The sequence below is a fragment of the Drosophila montana genome, unplaced genomic scaffold (genome assembly GCF_035044405.1).
Source record: "Drosophila montana isolate Dmon_TW-CO22-7 unplaced genomic scaffold, ASM3504440v1 contig_2496_1, whole genome shotgun sequence".
In the NCBI taxonomy this organism is placed as follows: Eukaryota; Metazoa; Arthropoda; class Insecta; order Diptera; family Drosophilidae; genus Drosophila; species Drosophila montana.
Window position 1 is genome coordinate 327,791 of NW_026997364.1, and position 26,603 is coordinate 354,393.

At 37.9% G+C, this 26,603-nt stretch overlaps 1 protein-coding gene across 1 annotated transcript; it reads right to left on the reverse strand.

Moving 5' to 3' along the window:
- Positions 1–1,040: 1,040 nt before the first annotated feature.
- DIP-beta (Dpr-interacting protein beta) lies at positions 1,041–25,913 on the reverse strand. Its single transcript, XM_064682757.1, has 9 exons — positions 25,598–25,913; positions 24,936–25,105; positions 16,500–16,685; positions 12,710–12,902; positions 12,490–12,618; positions 4,465–4,584; positions 2,863–3,033; positions 2,225–2,280; positions 1,041–2,062 (listed from the first exon to the last, which is right to left on the reverse strand). Exons 1-9 carry the CDS (start codon positions 25,911–25,913, stop codon positions 1,682–1,684), a joined length of 1,722 nt encoding a protein of 573 aa, XP_064538827.1. The 3' UTR covers positions 1,041–1,681.
- Positions 25,914–26,603: the final 690 nt, after the last annotated feature.

The window sequence follows — 26,603 nt, forward strand, 5'->3', positions numbered from 1 at the left end:
TTTGAACAAGTTTCGCTACTCACAGCAATATTTGAACTATCGGGTGAACCACATGTGAACCAGTTCTTGTGAGTTTAAGCGAAAGCATCTGGGAAACTCGTGTAGCTTAAGATATTGGGCTGCATTTGAAGAGGTTATTATCAATAATCATATATCTAATAAACTGAACAAAACTAAAGCAATTTTAAAAGAAAATATTTATCAAATGGAGCCAATGGGTTAACAAATTGTGTAGAACACTACAGGTGCGAATATTTACATTACCGTCTGCCATAAATTGTCTAAACATTTATCCATAATATGGTTTGAGCTGAAATATTCCGTATATATAGTATATCTAATTGTATATACAGGGCCCCCCCTAACCTAACCATACACAAACATGAAACACTTTACGAAACCTAAAAGAATAAAACTTTAGACAACTAGAATGGGTTGATATGGGGGTAAGCTAAATGGGTTGTTTTTAATTAGGTATTCAAGATTATTTATGGTATGCTTTTGATTGGGGCCTTTCTTGTGTTAATATCCTTGCAGAGGGTATTCGAAAATGGCGGCAACTCTGATGCCCAGCAAAATATGTTTACCTGCTGTTCCCCAATCGTTCTATATTAACTGAACGCTTCGTGTTGTTATTTTGATGGAACTTGACAAAATATCTTTTATTATAAAGCAGAGAGCTAATATATTGGCTCGAATCGGATAAGTAAAGCATATGGTTGTTTTAGGAATTCTCAGGTATTTCTTATGAACAAGTTTTTGTTTTCTCAAAATATTCTCTACATATTAATTTAAACGTTTTTCAAACTATTCCTCAAATCGGATTGAAATAAAGCAATTGAAAAATTTTATATTTTGATCAGAATATTTTCTAAATATTTTTACTTTTCGTCGAAAATTGGATTCTTATTCAAACCAAATTTGCTAGTTTTGCTTTTTAAGATAAGTTGAGCAAATCGGAACCAGGGAGCATTAAGCAACACATAGACCTAGTGTTGGGCAATGCAAAGACATATAACTCCTAGTGTTGATGAATGCTCCCAAGTTCCGAGATCTAGTGTTGGTTAATGCTCCCTTGTCCTGAGATTTGCTCAACTTATCTTAAAAAACAAAACTAGCGAATTTTGTTACACATATAGACATAAAATCTATATCAATATCAATATCGGACAACTATAACATATAACACTCAGAGTATAATGTGGCCTATATTTCCCGCTGATCTGTCCGCAAGGGTATTGCATCTTCGGCGAACCGAAGCTTGTTATTCTTTCTCGTTAATATAATACTTGAAGTAGCTAAAGCCTGTTGGAACCAAATAGATTAACATATAAACTTTGACATATCTTACTTAAGTTTTTCTTTGCTTTGTTTTTCTTTTTTCCACTAACGAGGTAACATTTAAACGCGTTTTTTTTTCAATTTCCATTTAATCTTAACTACTTATGCAATACGTGTACTTTTTTCATATTGAATTGAATCAAAAGAAAAAAACCTCGCCAAAACTCTCGGAAACTATTGTTCGCCTATTTGTGTGTTGGAGAGGGAGGATTGGGAGATCTTTTGGGGCGTGGCATAGCTGTTGTTCTTTTTGGCCATGTCTGTGTGTGTGTGTGGTTGTTGGCGCCTATTTGTTGTTGTTGTTGTTTTTATGCATTCTTATAATTACAATTTAATTAAGCTATAACATTAAACGGCCTTTGTAACGGCTGTTGCCCTGGCACCGGCCCATTGTTCCGGCGCCAGTTGTCCTTGTCATTGATCTTTCGACTCTATCCCAAAATTCAGTTGCCCATGCCTGTTCCTGTTCCTGTTCCTGTTCCATTTCATGGCCCCAGTCCGTGTGGGTGTTGCCCTTTGTTTGGCAGAACAATTTGCTTGTTAATAATACAAATAGTGCTAATAGAAATGCCTTTATTAGCTGCATTGTTCTTGACCAGCCACCGACTGCGGCTGCTCCGCCGCCCATGTCCGCCTCCTGGCTGCGGTCCTTGTACAGGCGACCATTCTGATTGCGCGACCCATCCTCGTGGCGGTTCTCCTTCAGCACCACCTCGTTCTTCTGTGGCAAGTTTTCAAAGCAAATGCATTTTCCATAGAAATAATATTTAATAAAATGTGTTTGCCTCTGTCTGTGTGTGGGGTGTGCTGTGGTGTGCTGTGGGTTGTTCGTGGGTTGTGTGTGGGTTGTGTGTGGGGTGTGTGTATTATCTGCTTGGCTTACCGTCACTTCATTAAGATCCTCCTCGCGTTGCGTTTTTTTGCCAGGACGTTCCATTTCTGGGGGTAAAAATAAATTAAAAGAGTATTACTTAAGTATAAACTAGAAATGAACTTGTTCAAATGAGTCAGTGTCAAGTTCGTGTTAAGTAAACATGATATAAAGAGTAAAAAGTTGCTGGTTCCATCAACATTCACAGCTTTAAATGAAAAATTAACAATTAACAATTAAATAAATAAATAATATATTTTAGCATATGCATATTAAAAAAACTTAAAGAACTAGCTCACAGCTTAAACTGAAAAAATGAACCATTCCGTACGAAGAACTGAATAATTAAACAAAACAAGTATTATATTTCAAACAATGCTGGTTCACTTTAATAAAAACCCAAAGAACTAGTTCACAGCTCTAACTCAAAATGTCAACTGTTGTTTTGGCTTATCAACTCAAAAATGAAAATGACAAGGAAACATATAACATTCAAATTCATAAAAAGAACTAGTTCACCAATTCCAGTTATAGTTAAAGTTGATTAAATAGCGTACATAAAAAAGCTATTGATGCCAATAAGGCTGGCTAAGCTAGGCTAAGTTCATTTGAACACGGAACTAGTTCATATTTTATTGCTGTCAACTTACCATATAATCGTATGGTGCCCTCGGTATCCCCAATGCTGTTCTTCGAGATGCATTTGTAGCCGCCAAAATCGGTCGACTGCAATCGCCGGATATGCAGAATCATCTCGATGGCGTACATGTTGTTCTCCTTCTCGGTGAGGGCATACCGATCACCGGCAATAATCATTTCACCTGCGAAAAAAAAAACAATCGAAAAGAGAAGCAGATGTAAATTGGAATGTGGCAAGCGAAAAGCGTATAAGTGCGAGGAGAAGAAGCCGTAGAAACTGAAGCGAAAAGTCCATTTTGATGATGACATTTGCGATGCCTGCAGACCTCTGCCTGAATGATGGCAGCTCGTGCCATGCTGTCACGTTTGCAATATACGTCAAATGCACTTGACAAGCGCCCCGAAAGCCAAAGAACAAAAAAAAAGGAAAATAGAAGAGTTAAAAAAAACACGGCGAACCAGCTTCCCAGGTTCGAGGTGCCAGGCTCCAGAAGTTGCCAGGCAGCAAGAAAATATTTGAGCATCGAACACGAACCAAATAAAGACAAATTGCGGCATTGAAGGGTTTATAAAGCTTCAGCTCCTTCTATCTTCCTCTTTCGCTTCCTCTCTCACTTTCTCTTAGTCTCTTTCGCACTCGTCGCACTTAAGACCAACGACCAAAAAATGGAAAATGCACAAAAAAAGGCATTTGAAATAGTAGAAATGAAAGCTGAGCTAGACGAGCACGACTCAAACATACCTGTGCTCAGTTTCAGATTTGGAATCAAGAACTTTGATTAAAGCTTCGACAAATCGATAATCGATACATCGCAAGAAAATATCGACATATCGAGAAGTGATTTGATAAAAGCAAATGCTATTTACAAACTTATTCGATTCGAATATCGTTTAGATGTATATCGTATTTTACCATTCTGTGTCGGATATTGAAATAAATGCTAACAAAATAAACTGAACGATATATATATCGATAAATTGTACGATAGATGATAGAAAGCTTAAGGAATAACCTCTCGTCTTCGCTTTGATTTATAAGCGGTCTGAATCTGTAATGGACTAGTAAAGCTGACGGACAAGGAGTAGGTATATCGGTTTATTGGTATATCGATAAAAAGTGCTTTGCTACAGTTTATCGATTTATCGATGCAATAAATTACACTAGTCACAAGATTTACCAAAAAGAATAAGTGAGAATACATATATAACAATGTTATAGATATTATTATCGATAAGCGTTTGATATGAATTGCAAAAATTAATCGATTTATCAACGCTATAAAAATGCTAGGTTTAACTTCTATAAAAAGGCTTACGTGAAACACGCAAATCATTAATTATTTGTTGATATATCGATACTAAATGAGTTGTATATCGATACCAAATGTTTACATATCGAATTGTATCGATAATATAACGATAAATCAAAAAGTATTCATATGTTTTGCTATGCAGACAAAGTGAAAAGGTTCGACAGAGCTGTCAACCTTTTCTTCAAACCATTTTGCACGAGTACAGGGTATGCTACGTGGCGAGTTTTCAACACACAAAAAAGTGAAAATACACTAAGAAAAAACGGCAATAAACCAATAAGGCTAAGCCAGGAGACTTACCATTCTCGCGCTGCCAGTAATTGATGGCCTTTGGTGATGCCTCCACGTTGCAAATTAATGTGACATCCGTTAGAACCGGAGCGCCAACCAATTGATTTGGCACTTGCACCAGCGGATGAACTGTGAACAGACAGATAGAGAGAGAGAGAGAGAGAGAGAGAGAGAGAGAGAGAGAGTGAGAAAGGGAGAGTGAGAGAGGGGAGAGTGGGCAATGTGAGTAAGTGGTTAAACAAGTTGGTCAACATAATCATCAAGCTGCCAACTAGCTGCAACAGATAACCGACTCCTGTCCCTCTCGCGGGCAATTAGCTTGCGAACCAGCGCACTGGTTCGAAAGCGCTTTTGATGCTGTGATAACCCTGAAATGCCGTTATTTGCTAATGCCAGCAACGGCAACTGATACGATTTTAATTGAAAATGAATTATTTTGCTGTTAGTAGCGCCCCCCACACACACACACACAATCCCATCGAGCATCCAGAAGTTAGTCCACACCAACATTCGCAGTTTCTCTTTGGTTATACCCTTTGCATTTAGTTTCAGCGAGCATATTAGCTACGTTACTTCAGTGGGTTTTGTTAGCTTGAGCCTAAACTTCACGCATATTTACAGCTGGAAAAAGTAAAAGTTATCCGTTTTCTTCAAATATTATTTATTTGAACTTGATTTGCGCTGGTTAACCAACACTGTCTGCAGGGTGACCAGTTGTTTCAACTAGGCAGACCAAGTTAAGATACCTTTAGACAACAAACTGTTAGCATGCTGTTACATTGTGAAGGTAAACGAAAATGTATTAAAAAAATATTAATAAAAAATTATGTGATTTTAAGACAACATACTGTTGACAGTTCTCTAGCATTCTGTTAGGGAGGACAAACGAAAATGAATGTTTATTTTTAAAATAAGTAAATAAGTAAGGCTGTATTAAGAGAACATAATATTAAAATTATGCTACAATTATGTTACGCAGCTTACAGCGAAGGCAAGTCAATATACATATTTAATTTTAGGCATATTGTGTCATGTTAAGCATATGTCGACAACATACTTTAAAGAGTCCGTTGAACAAATGAACTGTTACGAATGTTGAACATACTGTTAACACTCTGTTAGCATTCTGTTACGCCCATGTTAAAGCGACATGCCTTGCTTAAGCTGCCTTTTACTAACATACTGTCAGCATTCTGTTGGCACACTGTTAATATGCTGTTAGATTGCCTCAAGCAATCCAATTCAAGTGAAATGTTCCGATTGTTGAACATACTGTTAACCATCTGTTAGCATTCTGTTACGTACGCCTAGGTAGGGTATTTGCGCATTCTGCTGAGCTGCTGCTGCTCTGGCGTAACTCTGGCATGTTTTTTGGCGTTTTACTTGCTTTTGTGTTCCCTTTCGTGTCAGTTTGAGGTTTTTGCTTTTGTCTTTTTCTTTTTTTTGTTAAACTATTTTTTTCTCTTTTCTTTTTCTGTTGTTTTTGGGTCTGTCTTGGGCTTTGCCACTGACCATCATTGTTTTTGGCTTTTCAACTTTGGTTTTTCATGTTTTTGTGTTTTCTTTTATTTATTTATTTTTATTTTTTTCTTCTTTTTGCCAGCTGTCCGCCATCGCATGACCCCTCTCCGCCCCGCCCCAACTGTCAGCTCCCGCTGGCTCCTAGCAATGTTTGCGTTCAACCGTTCATTATTGGTCAATTTATTGGATTTGTGCATGCCCTACATGTTTGCGTGTGTGTGTGTCCATTTGTGTGTGTGGCTCTCCAAATAATGTAGCATATGTCATGTGCTGTTAGCATCGACTCGTGCTGTAATCTGTGCTCCAATCTCTTAGCTTCTTTTTCGGTGTTGTTGTTCTTCTTCTTCTTCTTCATGTTGTGTTTCGTTATTGTTATTGTTTCTTGTTGTTGTTGTTGTTGTTGTTGTTGCATTGCCTACCACTTATTGAAAATGCAATTTGTTCTAATAGAGTCTTGCAGCTGTAACGGCAGCTGCCACAGCAGCCGCAGCCGCAGCAACAACAGCAATTACAAAGCGCCATACGCGGCGTATGTGTAATTTTTATAACCTGAGCCCATTTAAAATGGGTATACTAGTTTTGTGCAGTTGGAGGCTTCTTTGATCTAGTTAAATATGTAAATCTATATATAAAACTGTTTGTCCTGACTAGCTGATTGACTGATTGATTGACTGACTGACTAACTAATTTACTGACTGACTGATTGACTGATTGATTGACTGACTGACTGACTGGCAGACTGACTGACTGACTGATTGATTGAAGGATTGACTGTATAATTGACTGACTGACTGACTGGCAGACTGGCTGACTGATTGATTGATTGACTGACTGATTGGTTGATTGATTGACTGACTGACTGACCGACTGACGGACTATCTAATGGACTGATTGATTGACTGACTGACTGACTAACAAACTGGCTGACTGACTGATTGATTGATTGATTGACTGTATGGTTGACTGACTGGCAGACTGACTGACTGACTGACTGACTGACTGACTGACTGACTATCTGATGGACTGATTGAGCGACAGATTGATGATCAACGCACAGCTAACACCGTAAATGCTAGGTAACTGAAATTTTTGCTGTAGTTCCTTTATGTGATGGAAGTGCACGCTAAGACGGGGTTTTGGGAAATTCCACCTGCAAGTGTAAAAAATTCGCGAAAACTAATTTTTAAAGATCTTTGTTCAAATTCATGTTTCACATTTATCACAAAATCCGCGCCTCTTGGATGACAAATGAAGGTATAAAGTTATAAGGCCGAAACTTTAAGTTTCGTTCGACAAGCTTCAAACTCAACATAAAAACTCATTGAAAGCATGTTTCGGCGATTTTGGAAGTTCCACCTGCGACTGTGGAAAGCTGGCAGAATATTAGCAACTTTTTTGCTTTGGCTGCCAAATCAATTTCAGAGATCTTTGGTAAAAATGTATTTGATACGTTTTTCGCAAAATCCATCGCTCTTGGATTTAAAGATTTAATGAACGAAATTTAATTTTTTGGCTTCAAGTTTCTCACCTCATGACTAACATGGGTGGAAACCATTGATTCCAACATACCTATATTGAGCATATAAAACAGGGTATCTTCCCGTGCAGTCAATGTAAAGATTTATCTATTTGATGTAGACGGTCAACTCGGCTGTTGATGCCGCGCATTTTACTATATGCTTTGTCGGGTCGGAACAATTAAAATACCCTCTAGAAGGGTAAAGGTTTGAGTTTTAGATAGAGATAAATAAAACCAGTAAGGTTTTTACATAAGAAGTTTTATGCTTTTATTCAAATACATTTTCAAAAGTGTCACAGATGAAGAAGAAGCAGCCTAACCGGTGCCTGGGTTCTCGGTGGTGCTGTCAGCTGCGGTGCTGGCGACTGTGGTGCTGGCTTCGGTGGTGCTCGCCTCGGTGGTACTGGCCACAGTAGTGCTAGCCTCCGTGGTGCTGGCCACAGTGGTGCTCGCCTCGGTGGTGCTCGCCTCGGTGGTGCTGGCCACAGTGGTGCTCGCCTCGGTGGTGCTGGCCAGAGTGGTGCTAGCAACAGTGGTGCTCGCCTCGGTGGTGCTGGCCAGAGTGGTGCTAGCCACAGTGGTGCTATCACTGCCAGTGGATGTGCTGCTCTCGGTGGTGGTGGTGCGCTTGTGTCCGCCTGGACCGCCTGGACCGCCAGGACCGCGACCACCAGGACCACCTGGACCACCAGGACCACCTGGACCACCTGGACCGCCGGGACCGCGACCACCAGGGCCTCCAGGACCGCCGGGACCGCGACCACCAGGACCTCCAGGACCGCCAGGACCACCTGGACCGCGGCCACCGGGACCACCCGGGCCACGAGCACCACCGGGACCGCCGCGACCACCGGGACCACCTGGACCGCCGCGTCCACCACCTGGACCGCCGCGTCCACCGCCTGGGCCCTGTGCTGCGGCCACAGCCACCACAGCGAACAATGTGACAAGGATGTAGGTGCGCATTCTCTCTGACTCGCAGTTGGAAACTGACTTGTCTTTAGCCCAGTTCTTTGGGGTTTTATAGCCAAATGCTTTGGAGTCTTACGCCTAGGCTCTACGTCATGTGCTGTATGCTTAGCTGTACGCTTTTTGCTCTTCAATGGCAAAAACAATTGCGTCATCAACCCTCTATCTCTCTTTCCGCCCTGCTTTCTCAATCTCTCTCCCTCTCGCTCACATTCTCGTGTGTGTTTACCCAAGCGACCTGTACAGACCGCGTCCAAGTTGAGTCCAATAGCACAGCTGTTCGTCTATTTGATCTTCGTGTTTATTTGATCTAACGGCGACTTGAAATGCGATCAGGTGAAAAACCAAAACAGAGAAAACTTAAGAATAACATGAATAAAACTAGGAAGTGCTTGTATGAAACTTATTTTTTATATAATATTTTGATGATTATTCCATATAGAATTGAGCATAAACAAATTAATAATAAATAGATAGAAATCATATAGAGCTTTTATTAAGATCGTCGGACAGCTTAAGAGGGGACCACAAAGTCTGATAGTTTGGAATTATAATGATGATGATAATGACAATGACAATGACAATGATAGTGATAATGATAATGATAATGATAATGATAATGATAATGATAATGATAATGATAATGATAATGATAATGATAATGATAATGATAATGATAATGATAATGATAATGATAATGATAATGACAATGACAATGACAATGACAATGACAATGACAATGACAATGACAATGACAATGACAATGACAATGACAATGACAATGACAATGACAATGACAATGACAATGACAATGACAATGACAATGACAATGACAATGACAATGACAATGACAATGACAATGACAATGACAATGACAATGACAATGACAATGACAATGACAATGACAATGACAATGACAATGACAATGACAATGACAATGACAATGACAATGACAATGACAATGACAATGACAATGACAATGACAATGACAATGACAATGACAATGACAATGACAATGACAATGACAATGACAATGACAATGACAATGACAATGACAATGACAATGACAATGACAATGACAATGACAATGACAATGACAATGACAATGATAATGATAATGAGGCAGTTTATAAATTTAGAAAATTTAGTATCTTATGGCAATTTTCCAAAAGTAATTATTTTTGAATAGAAGCTTTATAGATCTAATATCTAAGACCTTATTTTACGTCCATTACCCAATTAAGTGCATTTATGTCTAAGTTTTAGCAAATATGTTGCCCTAAAACCCATTTTCCTGGTATACTTTGACCTAGAATTTTCTCACTCGGGCCACATTTTCCTTAACTTTTTTAAAGGCATCCAGGAAAAAAACCCTTTGAAAAGAGAAAATGTGATAGCTTTTAAAGTGTCTCTGGGTAAATGCAAAGTGTTGTTTTAATGAATGCCCTCACTTCCACGCTCTCTTTTTATTTCTCTTTCGCTCTCTCACTTTGCGCTTAGCCCCTGCTGACAGCCTGTCTGCCTTTTATTTGTACTGGAGAAATTTAAAAGCCAAGGATCCACTTAATTTTCTGATTAAAATCAATCAAGCAAAGCGCTTAAGAAATCAAGCGGTAAATGCGCGAAGGACGGGCCCAAAAGGGGGGGCAGGCGGCCAAAGGGGAGGCTGTTGCTGTCAGGTTAAGACAACAAGACGTGAGCAGAAGAGCAAAAAAAGAAAACAACGTCAAAGAGCAAAAGAAATCAGAGAAGACAGCAGTGTGGTGCATGGAAGGGGGAGTTTTTGTGCAGCGGGTGAGGTTGTGGTACAAGAGAAGGTTGTACTGCAAAAGGAGCGTGGAGTGGGGGAGGGCGGGGGGTGGGCTGTGTACGACCATATGGAGTTTTTAAATTGAAATTGAGACGCACTCGCAAAGCCAAAAGCAATAAAGAAGCAAGCGGGGAGCGGGGTGCGTGGTGCGGGGAGCGGGGAGCGACTGGAAACAGGCAGCGAATGACTGATAGACACAGAGAAGAAGAGATGAAAATGAAATGAAATCAAAAAAAAAAATTGCAAAAAACTGGAGCAGATAAGAAAAAATGAAATGAAAAAAAATAAGCAAATGAGAAAAGAAAAAAAAAAAACGGTAGAAATGGAAATTAATTTTTGCGGCGGCGACAGACGCTTTGGCAGAGCCGCGTTGACAGTAGCTAGGGAGCGGGGCGGGGCGGAGCGGGGCGCTGGCTGCGGCGGCAAAGGGGCACATTTGAGTAGGGCACAGAGTGTGTCACACACACACACACACACACACACGCGCGCACAGAGCAGCTGCCGCCCATTGAGGTGCGAACATTTTGGCCGTGTCAATATAATTTGCAGATAGAATCTTTTACCTACGAGACAAGCACAGCAACATGCCACCCCCCTCCCTCCTACCCACCCACACACACACACATATATATTCAATTTAACCTGTCCCAACATCCACACGGTACTTCTTCGTCTTTAACATTTTTTGTTTGTTGCCTTTTGCCCCTTTGCAGAAAAATTTCATTAAGTTTAATGCGCTGCAGCAGCCGCTGGCACGCACGGCTCCAAAGGGCGCTGCTGCAGGGCTGTTGTGCGGGAGTGGTAGTGGGTGTGGAAGGGGGGGGGGGGGGGTGGTGGTGCTGCCCCATTCACAATTGCCGCGTCACATGATACACGGGGCTTAAAGCCAAACAGCCAAAAGCTGCTCAACTTTTACAACAGAAACGTGACGTTTGCGCCAAGTGCCGCCCGTCTAGACTCGAGTCTGGATAGTCCACCTACCTCCCTACCTCCCTCCCTCTTCCCCTCCGCCATTCTCTCGACGGCTCGACAAGCGTGCAGAGAACCATACGGCTAGCCGCTGTCCTAATGCATTTGGAAAGTTTGGCTCGGAAGGCGGCGGAAATCGAAACGGAAACACTTGCAGTTCGCGTTATTGCGTTATGCTGCGGTTGCCGCTGCCTGAAGTAGGGTGTATCAGGTTGTGGGTAGGGTGCGGTAGGGTGTCGCAGCTGGTGGAAGGACTTGCACGCACATCCGACTATGTGTGAGACATTATGATTATTATTGTAGCGCCTGGCGTTGGGGTTATAAATCAAAGCATTTGTTAGCAGCCACCCGAAAAGTCATTTATCAATAGCAGCACATAAAGAAGAAGACTTTCGTAACATCTAACACTGACCGACTAGCAAATGCCCTCTAGTCCGCAGCTTCGATATAAATTGAATATTTAAATTTATGTATATTTTTTGTGCAAAGGTTGTGCATCTTCTTTCCTGAGCTCCATGGCATGGGAAATTCATATTCTTAAATAACTTTTGTGCTTATTAACAGATCGTCCTCAAATTTTCAGTGTTTAACAACGGCATTAGATTGTGTGTGCACACTGAAAATTTTGTGGGTCATCAAAAACGTAAATCGTAAGCCAAATAAGTCTTGAGCTCTTCAAAATGTTCAAGAAAAATCCTTTTTTGAGATCGATATTTATCGATAGGACTAGCTATCGCAAAAAAATATGGTTTACGACAATATAATTTCAACGAAACCCTTGGTACATACTTAATTTTCCGTATTAAACTCTTGAAATCTACAAGATCCACAAATCGATATTCAGTGTCATTTATCGATTTGTACTATCGAAAAACTCTAATTTCAATTCGATATTTATCGCTAGTACTAGATATCGATAAAAAATATGGTTTAAGACAATATAATTTCAACGAAACCCTTGGTACATACTTAATTTTCCGTATTAAACTCTTGAAATCTACAAGATCCACAAATCGATATACAGTGTCATTTATCGATTTGTACTATCGAAATATACTTATGTATCTACAAAATCTACATGATATACAAATCGATATTCATTGATATTAATCAATTAATACTATCGATAGAAGAAATAAACTTCTTGTGTATATGATGCATAAGTAAATGTATTTCAAATTTGCAGTCTTGGTACAGTGTATATAAAAGTGCGGCTAGCTTGGAAAACCTAGTGTGGCATACTCACAGTGCACCTGTAGCTTCATGCGTTTGCTGACAGTGGGGGGCACCCCGTTGGAGGCGATGCACATGTAGGCGCCCATTTCCGATCGCGTGACTTTCGACAGCGTCAGCATTTCGCCCTCCACTAAGATGGCTGCGTGCGAGAAAATGGAGCAGAATTTTCCAGAGTTTGACATGCGGTCACACAGTTTGATGTCGGAGGGTTGCCACCCTGTTCGACTCACCTTTGGTTTTCTGATGCACGCCATTGCGTGCGATAATCTCGCGTCCGTCCTCGCGCCGCCAGGTGATCTTCGGCTTGGGATGGCCGCGGGCGCGACAAACCAGCTTCGCGGATCCGCCCTCGGGCACCATCATGTCCCCGGAGGTCTCCTCGTTTATTATGTCCGGCGGTATGACAACCTCCAGTGTGGCTGTCTTTAAGAATGGAATGAACATTAATTGGTATTTAAGTATTTATTTTGCCAATTTCTGAATCTTAAGCTATGTCATGAACTAATCTTTTTTGGTCTTGGCTTGTTTTCAATCTACATTTTAATGACATTTTCCCTCTACATGTAGCAATAAATCTTATTTTAATATTTAATTTTTGCTTTTAATGGTTTTTATGCAATTTAAAAAAAAAAAGACCTTATGTACATACATATATGTATTTCTTATAAGCAACTTCCTTTTTATTGCCGTTTCAGCAGCTTTGTTCTACTGTGCAAATACTATGTTATATATCTCTCTCTCTCTCGCTCATTAACAGATCCGAGCCAAGCTTAATTGACTCTTGCTAAATGATCTTCGTCGTAGGAAAAGGAAATGAAAATACAAAAAAGAAAAGAGAAATAGCAAAGCAAATGACAAAACGTGAGAGCGGGAGTTTGCATCACGCTTGCACTTAAGAGATTTGGTAAGTAATTATTGTCTACGCATTGCTCCTCTCTCTTTCCCCATAATCGTCCTAAAGCGCAGCTCTGCCGGCGGGCGCGCGGTTGGTGAAAGCTGGCATTAGGTTTTAGTAATTGCTTGAGAGCAAGCAGGTTTGGTTGTTTTCCTTAAACTGCGTTCCTTTCGATAAGTATTTAGCGGACTAGCGGTATGTCGCGTGTGTATGTGTGTGTGTGTTAATATGTGAATGATCGCGCTGCTATGTTCTGACGTCGCAGAGCTAGGTAAGTCTTATAAACATACGTCTAAATAGAAATAAAGCTATGCAGGGGGTGTGTATGTACATACATACATATGTATATTGCAAAAAGCTCACGTAATAATTGGATATTATTGGATATTGTATTCATATTGGTCTCTTTTGCGGGAGTTAGTTGGCAAAAACTCGCATAAAACATATGTATGTATGTATGTACCATGTACATAAATTATTTTGTTGTATTTTCGTTTTTGAATTTCTTCATTTTCTTATGCTGCCTTCGGCTCAAGCGCTGCGTAACAGTGGTTACAGTTATCTTATACATCTACATGTATGTATGTTTGTAGATATGTATGTATATTGCTCTCGCACTCGCTTATCTGCCTTGATCAAGCCTTGCCTTGCCTGCATGTTCGTAAGCTGGCAAAAGACTTACATATACGTACATACATATGTACATATGTATTTTTGTTTAGCATTTTTTCATATTCCTATGCTGCTTTCGGCTCAAGCCGCTGTCACGGCTACATATGCACGTATATAAGTATGTATGTATGTATGCACATTTCTTTCGTTCTCGCTTGTCTGCCGTGATGAAGCCATTCTTCGCCGGCGTGTCCGTGCATTGGTAAAATATAATCGCAGTGTTAAGTTTATCGAGTTATAAGTTGAGTCTTGAGTCTTTTATTTATTAACCCTTATTGAGTCGCGTTTAATTTGAGCGCAGTATTAAGCTGCCTCTGAAAATTTGCATTCAATTAAAGCTAATCTTACATACACACATAAATACATACATACAATTCGCTTGTGTGACGTTTAGTGTACTTGCCTGTGGCATTTGCTTTTTATTATATGTAAGGTATTTTTGGCGCTGATATTGTTGTTGTCGTGGCTGTTTCTGCTGTTGACAGTTACGTCATAAAATAAAGTCAACGTCCCGAAAAAGCCCCAAACGAGCAGAGAGCGAGAAATTAAAGAGAAAGACGTGGAAAAAAGAAAGCAAACAAAACGGCGAAAAAGGCTTAAAAGGCAGTCGCGAATTGTCTATGTCGAGATTTCGGCTGCCTGCGTGCGGCCTGTTTGCTTTTTATTTGTCTCATATTTGCCTTTCACTCAATTCGCTTGGTTAGCCTGATTTTATTACCAGACGCTGCCGCCAGGGGCCGCTGCGCAGCGAAATGAAACCGTATGTAACGGAACGAAATGAAATTGAGAACGCAAGCGTGCTGCACATATCGAGGTGCATTCAATGGACGGACTACAGAAGTCTGGCAACGCGATGTGATTGTTTGTTATTTATTTTTATCATTTAAGCGTTTCATTGTTTAAATAGCGCGTTTAAATGCCAGCAAACTCCCTTTACCCTAACCACTTGCACACATACACACACAGACGCACGCACACACACAGCAATCAAACGCCAGTGCTGCCAAATGCCGTCAAAAGCATATGACAAGTGCAGGCCCAAAGTAATTCCATTTCATTTCATTCCGTTTCGTCTTTTTGTTCACCCATTGAATATGATTGGCAAAGGGTATATTACTGTTATGCAAAGGCATGTGTTCTTTATCAGGACTCTGAAGTGTGTCAGTCTAAACATATCCGCCTTTCTATTTGTCTAACTAGATACTTAAATTTATTTATTTTTGTATCTCGCTAACTTCAGAAATATTCATAATTTCGATTAAAATCGATTTTGAAACAAATGTTCTTTAAGCATATCTCAAATTTCAATCGGAACTTTGATTGAAGCTGAGGTAAATAAATTTCTTAGTCGTGCACACTCGACATCTTGTTTTGAGCTCAATTTTTTGTTTTTTTTTCGTGTACAAATTTTCTTTTGCATATTCTGAGCACATTTGCAAGCGTTCAAAGCAATTTGATAGCACTGAGGCAGACAGCTTTGGAGTACAAAAAAAAAAGGAACCAAATATCAGCAAGGGTTTCCATATTTCATCGTACTGCAAGTTAATTAAAGTCTCGTTATGCCTAGCAAGTGCATAGTTTAATAATGGAGTTTCACAGAAATTTGTAAATGTTTGCTTCTGACGAACAATTTGATTGCAATTATCGAGTTATCGATTTGCTTGACTCAACCTTAGCTCAAAGTTCAATATTTCGACCACAATAGTTAGTTGTGTAAAAAGGAGAAATTTATTAATGGGTTTTGCAAGCTATAACAACGAATTATCGTTGTGCTTGGCAAATATTGTATTTGATTGTTATTATTTTTTTACTTTAATTTATATTTATCTTTTAATGGCTCATTTACTTTACTTTGTCTTTCAGTACTCAAATGTTATCGATAACATTAAATCGCTGAAAACACATGTGGAACATGAGAATTCAATAAGTTTAAATACTACGAAATAATTTGTGATACGTTATGCAATTCAAACATTCACGTTTTTGACATTTTAATGTTGTTCGATGCTGTTATCGATAACAGCAGCCGCTTGACATATAGGCATAATGTGAGCTATTTATAAAAAGAAAGAATTAACATATTTGATAATCTTAAAAAAATTTTGCCATCCGACATATACGTACATGCTTCGATTTCCGATTGTTATCGTTAACAGAACATGCTTATCTCTGAGCTTAAGCCTCACACTATTAAGAAAAAGCAGCATTATCAGTGTCACCTTATGAAGAATGCAGCTCTGGCTGTATCCACTTTTCACCTTTTACTGACAAAACGCATTACTAAACTGTTATCGACAACAGGGAATACTTATTGCTAAGCATTTTGTGAGTCAATTATGACAAAAATTCAGCTCTGGCTTTTCTATTTCATATCCACCACTGGCAAAGTTCAAAACGCGCAGTGTTATCGATAACAACAATTGATTGTATTATGATTACTTTTGCATACTTACTTGCATTTTCATGGGATCTGTATTGACCTGGCACATGTATTTGCCGGCATCCTCCATCTTAACGCCGCGTATGTTCAGGGTCCAAGTGTTGTAATCGTTGTGCGTCACCGATAATCGATCATTGTTCGTTATCACGTGCTCGTGTATGGCCAGAATTGCTTTTGCATCGGCCTTAATCCAAGCGACCTGATGTCGTTGTTGTTGTGGTTTATGACAGATGTTGGTTGCATTCAATTTGGCGTTTCATTTCGTTGGTTTCAGTGTTTCGTTTTCATTGTTTCATTTGACAGTTTGCAAATTGCATTTCAATCAATTTAATTGGTTATTTTTGAGCATTTTAAATGGAAGTGTGGTTTTAGTTTATGTAAATGTGATTCGATTCCATTGTTTCATTTCATACATGTTCATTTGTTGTAATTGTTGTGGGTAAATGCATTTTATGTTCATATGTTGTATTGTGTTTCATTTCCACCGTTTCAGTTGTGTATTCCGTTTCGATTGACAGTTGTTGTTGTTTCACACAGTTTTATTAACGTCGTTTCAGTGCGATAGCGTTTCATTTCCATTGTTCCATTTGGCAATTTGCAATTTTTATTATTGTTTACAGTTGTTGTTTGCCGTAAATGTTTATTTGTTTCAATTCCGTCGTAGCAGTTATGACGATTCATTTCCATCGTTTCATTTGACCGTTTGCAGATTGCATTAAGATGCAATTTTTTTATGATTTCAAATAATGTTGTTCATTTGGGTTGCAAATGTTGTTGTTGTTGTATTCGATTGGGTTGTGGGTTGTTGTCCATCGTCATGAACATCATGATCATCATCAGGGAGTCATTGTCAGGCAGTTATTATCAGGGAGTCATCATCATCATCGTGTCATATAGTTAATGCCAACCATTCCGATTTGCCGCATTGTCATTGTCAAACGTGAAAACGTTAAATTGGAGGCAAGTTGTTTGTTGTTGTCGTTGTTGTTGTCGTTGTTGTTGTTACAGTTATTGGTCAACGGGCAGCGTCATCAACGTCGCATTCAGCAATTTCCGTTCAGTTAGTTTGGTTTTTTTTTGTTGTGTTTTCGATAGTTCGTTGAAATCGATTTGCGGATATATTAGAATTTAGTTGAAAGTTTCGTTGCGGCGGCATCAGTTGGCGTTGAGTGGGGAATTGTGGGTATGTCGGGGTAGTTGTGGTCAGCCGGGTGGATAGAGGGCGGTTTTTTTTTTGTGTCAACGATACAAAAGTTGTCGTTTGGTGTCGGTGTCGTTGACAATGGCGAAAAAGTTGCCAGTTGCCAGTTGCCAGTTGCCAGAGACACAAAACCCAAACCCAAGAACCAAAACCCGGTTGCAGGCGCCAGGCGTTTGGTGTTGTCGTCAGATGTCAGCGCAATTTGACGCCATTTTCACAGTTGTTCGTTGTTGTTGTTGTTCGTTGTTGTTGTTCGTTGATGCCGCAAGTTTTTGCAAGTTGTTCGTTTTGGCCAAGGATATGAAATCGGGGTACGGATATTTCAAGTGCAATTAGTGGAATTGGGTTTTGTGGTTGGCCATTGTATTAGATTGTTGTGTGCGTGTGCGGTTGTGTGTTTGTGTGTTTGTGTGTGTATTTTGAAGAAGAAGAGATAACATACAGCAATTAGTTAACATTTGTGGCCGCTTTTCATTTCTTAAATCAGATATTTCTTTGTATTTTTATATATCATGTTCCTTAGCAAACGAAACTGAAGAAAATCCATCGAAAGTATAAAGTATATATGTATGTATATTTTTTGGTATGTAATTATATATATGTGGGGCTGGGAAGCGGAGGATAATGAGGGCTTAAGGTGCAGTTGCTACAGGCTAAAGCATGCAAAAGACAACTAACCAAGGCACACGCCTTATGTACACACTCACATTAAATAAAAAAAATCATAATAATGAAAAATACCCGACTAGAAGCTGCCCTGTACTGTAATCAAACTTTCTTTGAAGGGGCGCGAGCGACATAGCTATTATAGAATATTCTATAGACCAAAATTGGTTAGCTTGACCCTACAAAAGCTACATTTATTGAAGGTAGAAAATGTTAAAGAAAAAGAAACATCTCCAGAATATTAATTAAGCATATATGTTCAACATATATATTCCCTCTCTTCTGCCTGTTACATACATGTGCATAATTGCAATACGCCCCATTTCATGCATATTCAATGGGAATACACAAGCAAATACAAAAAATGTTGCCTACCTTGGGGGGCGTCACATTCTATCAGTCGCTGGACAGTTTTCATTAACGTAATGCTTAATAACAGCAACTGGTTCTGTTTACTCCACACACACACACACACACACACACAACAAGCATGCTCTCTTAATCCAAAAGAGGCTGAGAGACTGTGTATGTGTGTGTGTGTGTGTGCATGTGTGCAAATCTCACTGTGCGCTCGTCTGTCTATCTCTTTGAGTTTAGTTAAAAGCTTTAAGCTGCTGCAGCCCAAACGGTTTCTAGCCTCTGCCGGCGTCGCTGCCGACGCTAATGCTTGGCAGCAAATATCACAAAGTCAAAAGCCTCAAATGCAAACATTGCGAGTATAACAGAGATAGCAAATTTAACGCTTCGTTTACATTTCTGTTATAATTAAAGTTTTTCTCTATTTTTTTTTTTTTTTTTTGTTCGCTTTGTGCAGCTGTTTCAAGCACAGTGGTTGTGAATTGTCAGTAACTGGGAATATTGGATACACTCAAATAAAATTTATGAATACAATTGAGCTAACTGGATCAGACTTTTCTGGTTTCTTAAAGATTATTCTTCTATTTTTTTAAATTAAGTATATTTTTTGTGACCTGAAATTATCTAGCTATTATCATGTATATCTGGCATTTTCGCTTTGTTATCTTCTAAAAGAAAATATGTGAAACTGTGCAACAACATTTTGCGTGTTGCGTGTATCTATAAAGTAAGGTATATCTATGGTTATCTGGGAAGTATTTCATATACATGACCCTATCGCCTATTTGTCGCTTTTCTATCTCCACAAAACAAAAGGTTTCTTTTGCAACACTTTGGAAGAAAAGTATGGAAAAGCGTGTTGCCAGGCAGATAACTGTCAGATCTTTTGACTCTCTGCTTAGCACTAATTTTCTGGAAGAACTACTTTCATGCTATTTGAAAAACATGACAAGGTTTTAAAGGTTTAAGAATTTTAGTTATATAATAAAGCTTTTTTTCCCTTTTAATTGATTTAAATGTTGAAAAAGTATGTTAAAGCAAACATAATCAAGTTAAAGAACATTTCTTCAATTATTCTTTTTAGATATTAATACAAAACAAATTGTAAGAATTTAAATTTGTAAGGTTTCTTCCATTAAGCTAAATTAAGCTAAATTAAGCTAAGACATAATTTAGTTTAGATTAAATTTAAATAAAAGAAAATACGTGTAGCGAAAATTTAAGACTGGATTCGGATTAAGGTAATATAAGCTAAAATTGTATTAAAATAAGCTTTACGTCAACTTCAAGACCCAATTGAGGTAAAGGAGGGCTATAAAGAAAAAAACACGCTCATCTGCATTTGATTTGCTTTTTGAGCTACTGAAAAATCTCTGTTATGGGTAGATTTCTGATGACGTCTGCCGGAGCTGAGAGGGCAACGAGGATGCTCGAGTTAACAGGCAAACAAACTGAATGCAAATGCAGCTGCGACTACGGCCAACTGCCACGCCTACCACTGTTTGGGCCGGGTCAATAGTGGCGTCGAAAAATGCTATAAGCCAATAAATAGCGATTCATGGAAGGACAGGGAATTGAGTGGGACATGGATGAGGGGACGGCTGTCTGTTTGCCGGTCTGTCACTTTATTTATTTACTCAATAAAGCAAATTTATTGAGTAATGCCGGGGGCAAAGGGCATGAAGTTGCCACCCAGTCGAAAACAAGGGATTTCGATATGCCGATTTCGATCCCGATTCCGATTCCGATTGTGACTAAAAAATACCCAAAAAAAGAAAAGGAAAAAAAAGTGCAGAAAAAAGAAATTGTTCTGTGTTAATGCAAATACAGCGAGCAAATGTCATAAAGTCAGGATACAGTAGCACTAAATACAGGACTACGGCGCTAAAAGGACTAAAGCATTACAGGACTACACATACATAGGACTACTACAAACATATGTACAAAGCGAACAATCACATACATACATATGTATATATGAAAATGGTGCAAAGTTTGTTTCGGTTTCAACTCGGTGCGCTTGAATTTATTTTTATTCAAATTTCTGTTTCTCGTACTCGATTAAAAAAAACACCAAAAAAATAATGTGAAATGAAAAGAGATACATATTAAAATAAATACAAAAAAAAAAAAAAAAACCAAATGGAGATTAAATTAAGATAAAAACAATAAAAATAAACGAAACGCGGCTGAAAACAATGCGACGATTATGCGACTCTTTTGTCGTACTCGTTGTTTGCGAGCACTCGCTGCCGTTGTTGTTTGTTGTACTCGCTGTTTGTTGTACTCGATGCTTGTTGTTGAATTCGTTGAATTCGTTGAATTCGTTGTTGTCATTGTTGCTCTTTAACAAGCGCGAAGACAACCTTTCGCTGTGCATAACATAAATCTCATGCGCGCTGCAAAAGATATAACAATCAGACATGCATATATATGTTGCATATATAGACATATCTGGGTTTTGAGTGTCATATGATAATCCCTGTTGAGCCTTTTCCCTTTACATCCTATTGGGATGCTCTCAAAAATGGGCTTTCATATTCAAAAAGTATGCTTAAGAAATTGTCTGCTTTGTTTTCTAATCTTAAGACTAGGCTTCTTTTTTATTATTTTAAGCTAAACTTTAGGCCTAACTGAAGTAAATATTATCTTACTCTCATTTTCTTTGCATTACCTTAACTTTGTTTCTTCCAGCTTGCAAAACTTAAAGCTGAAAAAAGTATTTGAAATGTCTTGAAGCTTTTTGCGTGAAGCTGTAAACAAAATAAAGCTGAAATGCCTTCAAACTAGTATTTCTCAGCACTTTCTTTTCAATTTATGGAAGTATCTGCAGAAAATTGTCTAGCTTTTGAGTTAAGCTCAAGTTGAACTTAATCCAAGGATTCTCCATACCTGATATTAACTGCTTGCTAACAAAATTCGACTTTAATCAAGCTTAAAACGTTTTGTGTCAAGCAGAAGTGTAGCCAATTTTCATGCTTTTAAAGTTTTTTGTGCTGCCAACTCGTTTAAAACCAGCCAACCTCAAAGCTCGATTTGGGGAAAGAAACGCTTGGAAGTCATTCTAAAAGCTTTGTTGCAAAGAATCTTATAGTTTAAGCGCAATCTTAATAATTTTTGCTTAATTGTGTTTTGGTGATGCCAACTAATTTGATTTATCCCAAAATAAATGATTTGTTTGACTCTTTCTGTTATCAGCTTTTGCAACTTGTGTCAAAGCTCCTTAGCTTTATATTGTATTGACTAAATCAATTTTGTGACACAGCTTTTGCCTGACTTTTCATGTTTTAGGTGCTGCCAACTTGTTGATAAATTTGATTGAATTTGATATTTAATGAAAGTCTGGGCACGAAGTTGGGAGTTGGGCTCCATTTTCAGGCAAATTTTAATAAACTTACCAAACGCACAAAAAAAATGTATCAAATGCATTTTATTTGCATTTTCTTTAGATTTCAATTTTCAATTTCTTTTATTCAACTTTGGCTTAGGGCATTTCATATTCGTTTCAAATTTAGCACTTGCTTATTTTATTGTTGCAGTTGGTTCGAGTTTTGTTTTGTTGTTTTTTTTGTTTTTTATCTTGTGTGCTCCAAGCGAATGCAATTTATTTTATTATGTTGACAATATTTTATTTATTTATTTATTTATTGTTTTAATAAAATGAAATTGAGTATCGATTCCGTTGGCTCCTCTCCCAGCCGCTCTTCCACCCATCTCCCACTTGTTCTCTCTCTCTAATTGTTGTGTTGTTTTTGTTTGATTGAAGCATCACAGGATTTATATGAAATGGCATTTTTATTTATGATGCCATTTCGTTGATTAACACTCTTTGACGTGCCTTGCACAATGCAAAAACACACACGACTACGTCGAGGCACACACTCAGACACACACACACACACACACACACTCAGACACACACACACACATACGTCGATTCAGATATTGTTGGCGATGTGCAAACAAAATGCATTTCATTGTGTGAAAGGCATAAAACAAGAATGAAGCACAGTAAAAAAAAAATTTACAAAAACTCCGACTACATCAAATTTAATTTACATTTAAAGGCGATTTTATAGAATCCCTTAAAACTATTGGCTCTGGGCGCATTCACAGTTTCTGCTCAAGGCTAAAACAAAATAATATTGACACCTCACGTGATTTCCAACACTAGATATTTATTTGTTTCAAATTCAAATTTCAAATAAGGCATTGTTTTCTGTCCAATTTCTACAATTAACTATTGAAAAACAAACGAAAATAAAATGGAGAAGAGCAATTATTTTGCTTCTGTTCACTTCTCCAACCTTTCCCTAAGGTGGGAAAATTTGTATGTAATCAATTGCTTTACGCCTAAAAGTAGTAAGAATACTCCAAGTCTTTCATCACGATATGATATATTCATCTAATTTCGTAGCACTTCATTTAATGCAATATTATTGAAAGAATAGGGAATATTTTTTGTTTTCAATAACACATGTTATCCATATTGATATTAATATCGATAGAAAATGCTTTACGCTTAAATATAGATAGAATATCATCCGATTTTCATAAAGTTTGTTTTTTTGGTCATTGTTTGGTCTCTCGATCAATTTGGCATCTAAATCTGAAAACATTATTCTTGATCAAAATTCTTCTGAAAATAGTACCCTCAAATATCCTATATAGACATAGGTCGAAATTTCTCACACCAATAACTTGGTCAAATATCAACCGATTTTCACGAAGTTTGGGTCTTTGTTCATGGCTTGGCCTCTAGTCTGTTTTTTCAATTAATTTTCTCTATCGATATCTATAGCGATAAACATGTGTTAATGCTTAAAAAAAAATAAAAAACACAAAGTCCATTAACACGAAGTCAAATTACAAGGATAAATGGGTTTCTTTTCTATGAAAATTTCATATCGATATCGATAGAAATTGGCCCTCAGCTGGAAGTCTACCAACCATCTAGCTTCGCAGTACTTCATTTAGTGCTGTATTATTATAAGGGTAAAGCGTCGATTTTTTAAATACAAATTGCTAACAATATCGATAGTAATTGTCATTCAATAGGAACTGATATACCCATCTAGCTTCAGACCCTCATATCGATACCGATAGAAATAGACCTATGCTTAAAAATAGTTAAACACTCGAAGTCCTTAAACAGGGAGACATATATCCATCTAGCTTTAGTGCGTAGAGCTTCATTTACTGCCATATTTTTTGCGCTATTGTGTCATAATCTTGTCGATTCACAGATTACAAGGATAAATCGTATATTTTTTCGAATAAACCTAATTTTTTAGCAGGTCAGTTCACCGCGTGCTCTTCTTATTTCTGCGCTGCGTTTTGTGTTATTTTTTCCTTTATTTAACTCGTTTGCATTGTTGCTCTGCGGCTTCTTTATTTAGTATAATTTTTTACGTCATTTTATTTATTTTAATGTCTGCTTTTTTTTTTGTTTTTTTATTTTATTTTCGTGCAATTGTTTATTGCTCTTGACAACAATTGCGAATATTCCTCTTGGATCAGTCCTCGTGTACTTTATGCAATACTTTAATAAATATGCGCAAATATATATGTAGATATATACAGCTAGCTATCTCTCTCTCGCGATGTATTGCCTTCTCTTTCGCCGCTGCCGTTTTGCGTGCTATAAATTAAAGGCGAGGTCTAATAATAATACGATGATAAAAACAATATAAAGCTATGCATATGTACAGGTATTTTTGTTGTTGTATATTCCATTCAACCAATTGGTATTTATGGTATTTTTTAGTATTTACTTTCTTTATTGTATGTATATATATATATATATTTTTTGGTATTTTTATTTTAAATAATGGGTTGTTTTTTTTATTATTATTATTATTATTGTAGGATTTTGTTTTTTGATTCGTTTGTAGTGCATTTGGTGCTTTAAATATGCAGAGTGCTATTATTATATATATATTTATAATATATAGTATGATATATTTACTTATATAATATATAGTAGGTAGGTGCGCTTAAAAGTTTACATAATAATTGTGATTGTTGTGCAGTATTTTTTCGATCATTTTATTTATTATCTGATTTCAAAATGAAAATACTGAAAACTTGTGCACTTTCAACTGTGAAACTGGTGCGAATCGAAACGAAAAAACGTTAACCGAAACGTATTGAGAAATGAAACGATAAACGATAGACGATTTTTATAATCAATTAAAACGCTGCGTTTTCAAAACCGATACATACCTTGGCTGGAACTGACGCACCGTCACCACTCACCCGATGACCGCCCAAATTGTTGACCACGCACGTAAATGTCGCGTCCCGGCCCTGGGCAACGGTCACATTTTCCAATGGGATTACAAAGTCCGGCTCGAAGGCGCCCACTGAGGAGATTTTGTTTGAAACGGAAATATCTTCATTTCAATGGTTAATTGCCATGAAGAGAAAAACATTGATTGAACAATTAACGAATTTTTAATTTATATATTTAGATATATTCAATTCAGAACTTGCACAGTCTAAACTAAAATTTACAGTAAAACAGTTATCGAAACAAAAATCTAACGAATATCCAAGCAAGCGATATCGATTTCCGTTGTCCTGGACATTGTTATCGATAGTATATCGTAAAGAATATAGTTAACATGACGCAAAAGCAAAGCAAAACGTCTTGTTATCGAAAGTTAATGCGCTTACAAATATCGATAACAAACAAATGAATACAATTATTAATAAATCATTCGTTAGACGTGAATGATGAATGATAGTTACAGATAATGCGATAAACGTTGTGTGATATTATTCGATAGCTCGATAACAATAATTATCGATAATTGATTATTAATTAAGCTGAACATTTTGCGCAACGCTTCAACACATGAAAACTTACTGCATTTTCCACTTACCAATGCAATTGCAAATCAATAGCAACAGCAACAGCTGCAATTGTCCGCCTCCCTTGGCCACGCCCACGCCGAAGCCGACGCCCGCGCTCGCAAATTGGAAATGCGCCAGCTTCTGTCTGAATATGGATTGATTTGCCTGCCTCTGGCTAATGGTCTCTAATTGTTGCTGTCGCTGTCGCTGTCGCTGTCGCTCCACCCGTCCCACTCTCGGCATCCAACTGAGGCTCTGCAACTTAAAGGTCTCGCTGCGATTCAGTTTGCTCCGATTGCGAATGCTGTTGGCGATTTGGTCGCCGTTTTGCTGGGCCATCATCATCATAAGCCTGTTTTAGTTCCCATTAGCATTGCTTTACTCTGTTGATGATGATGGTCGCCCGACTCGTCACTGGCCGCTGTGAATTGGTTAAGTGAAGAATTGAGTTATGCAAATGTTACCAGTTGTGAGTTGCTATTTACAAATTTTTCAATATATCCAGCTGTCTATCGAGAGAGTTTTTCAACGAAATGCAACTCTATAAACTCAATAGATACTCAATGTCTTTCAATGTCAATTATTTCATTTCCGATCGTTTGAGCTTGTACTAAAAGTCTTTACTGTTCCTCTTGGTTTTGGGGTAGTTCTACAGATCTTCAAATAGTCTATAATATTTGTCATCTGTGTTTGACAGAAGGATAAATAAATTGTACATATAGTCTCTCTTTTTACTAGATAAGCCCCGCAAGCCAATGCAAATCGATATATGTTTCCATATATACCGATATATATTAATATATATATATATCGATATTTGTTGTGGTTTTCAACAGGAAATAATATCACATTTTATTTCGTTTTATTCTTTTAATATTATTGTACTCAAAGTTTTCCTAAATCCCAAATGCTCATTTTGCTCCTCACGAAGACATTTGTTTAGATTACATGTAAATACATTTGTAAGTTTATTTTGTTGGGGTCTTGCAAATTTAATAACTGAGTCCAAATATCATATCTGTTGGCTTATATGAT

Excerpts from the sequence above, each read along its gene's own strand:
- DIP-beta (XM_064682757.1), bottom strand. The coding sequence starts at position 25,913 with ATGATGATGGCCCAGCAAAACGGCGACCAAATCGCCAACAGCATTCGC. Across the intron at positions 4,585-12,489 it reads CATGAAGCTACAGGTGCACT|TTCATCCGCTGGTGCAAGTG; the intron begins GTGAGTATGCCA and ends GTCTGTTCACAG. Across the intron at positions 3,034-4,464 it reads TTACTGGCAGCGCGAGAATG|GTGAAATGATTATTGCCGGT; the intron begins GTAAGTCTCCTG and ends TTTTTTTCGCAG.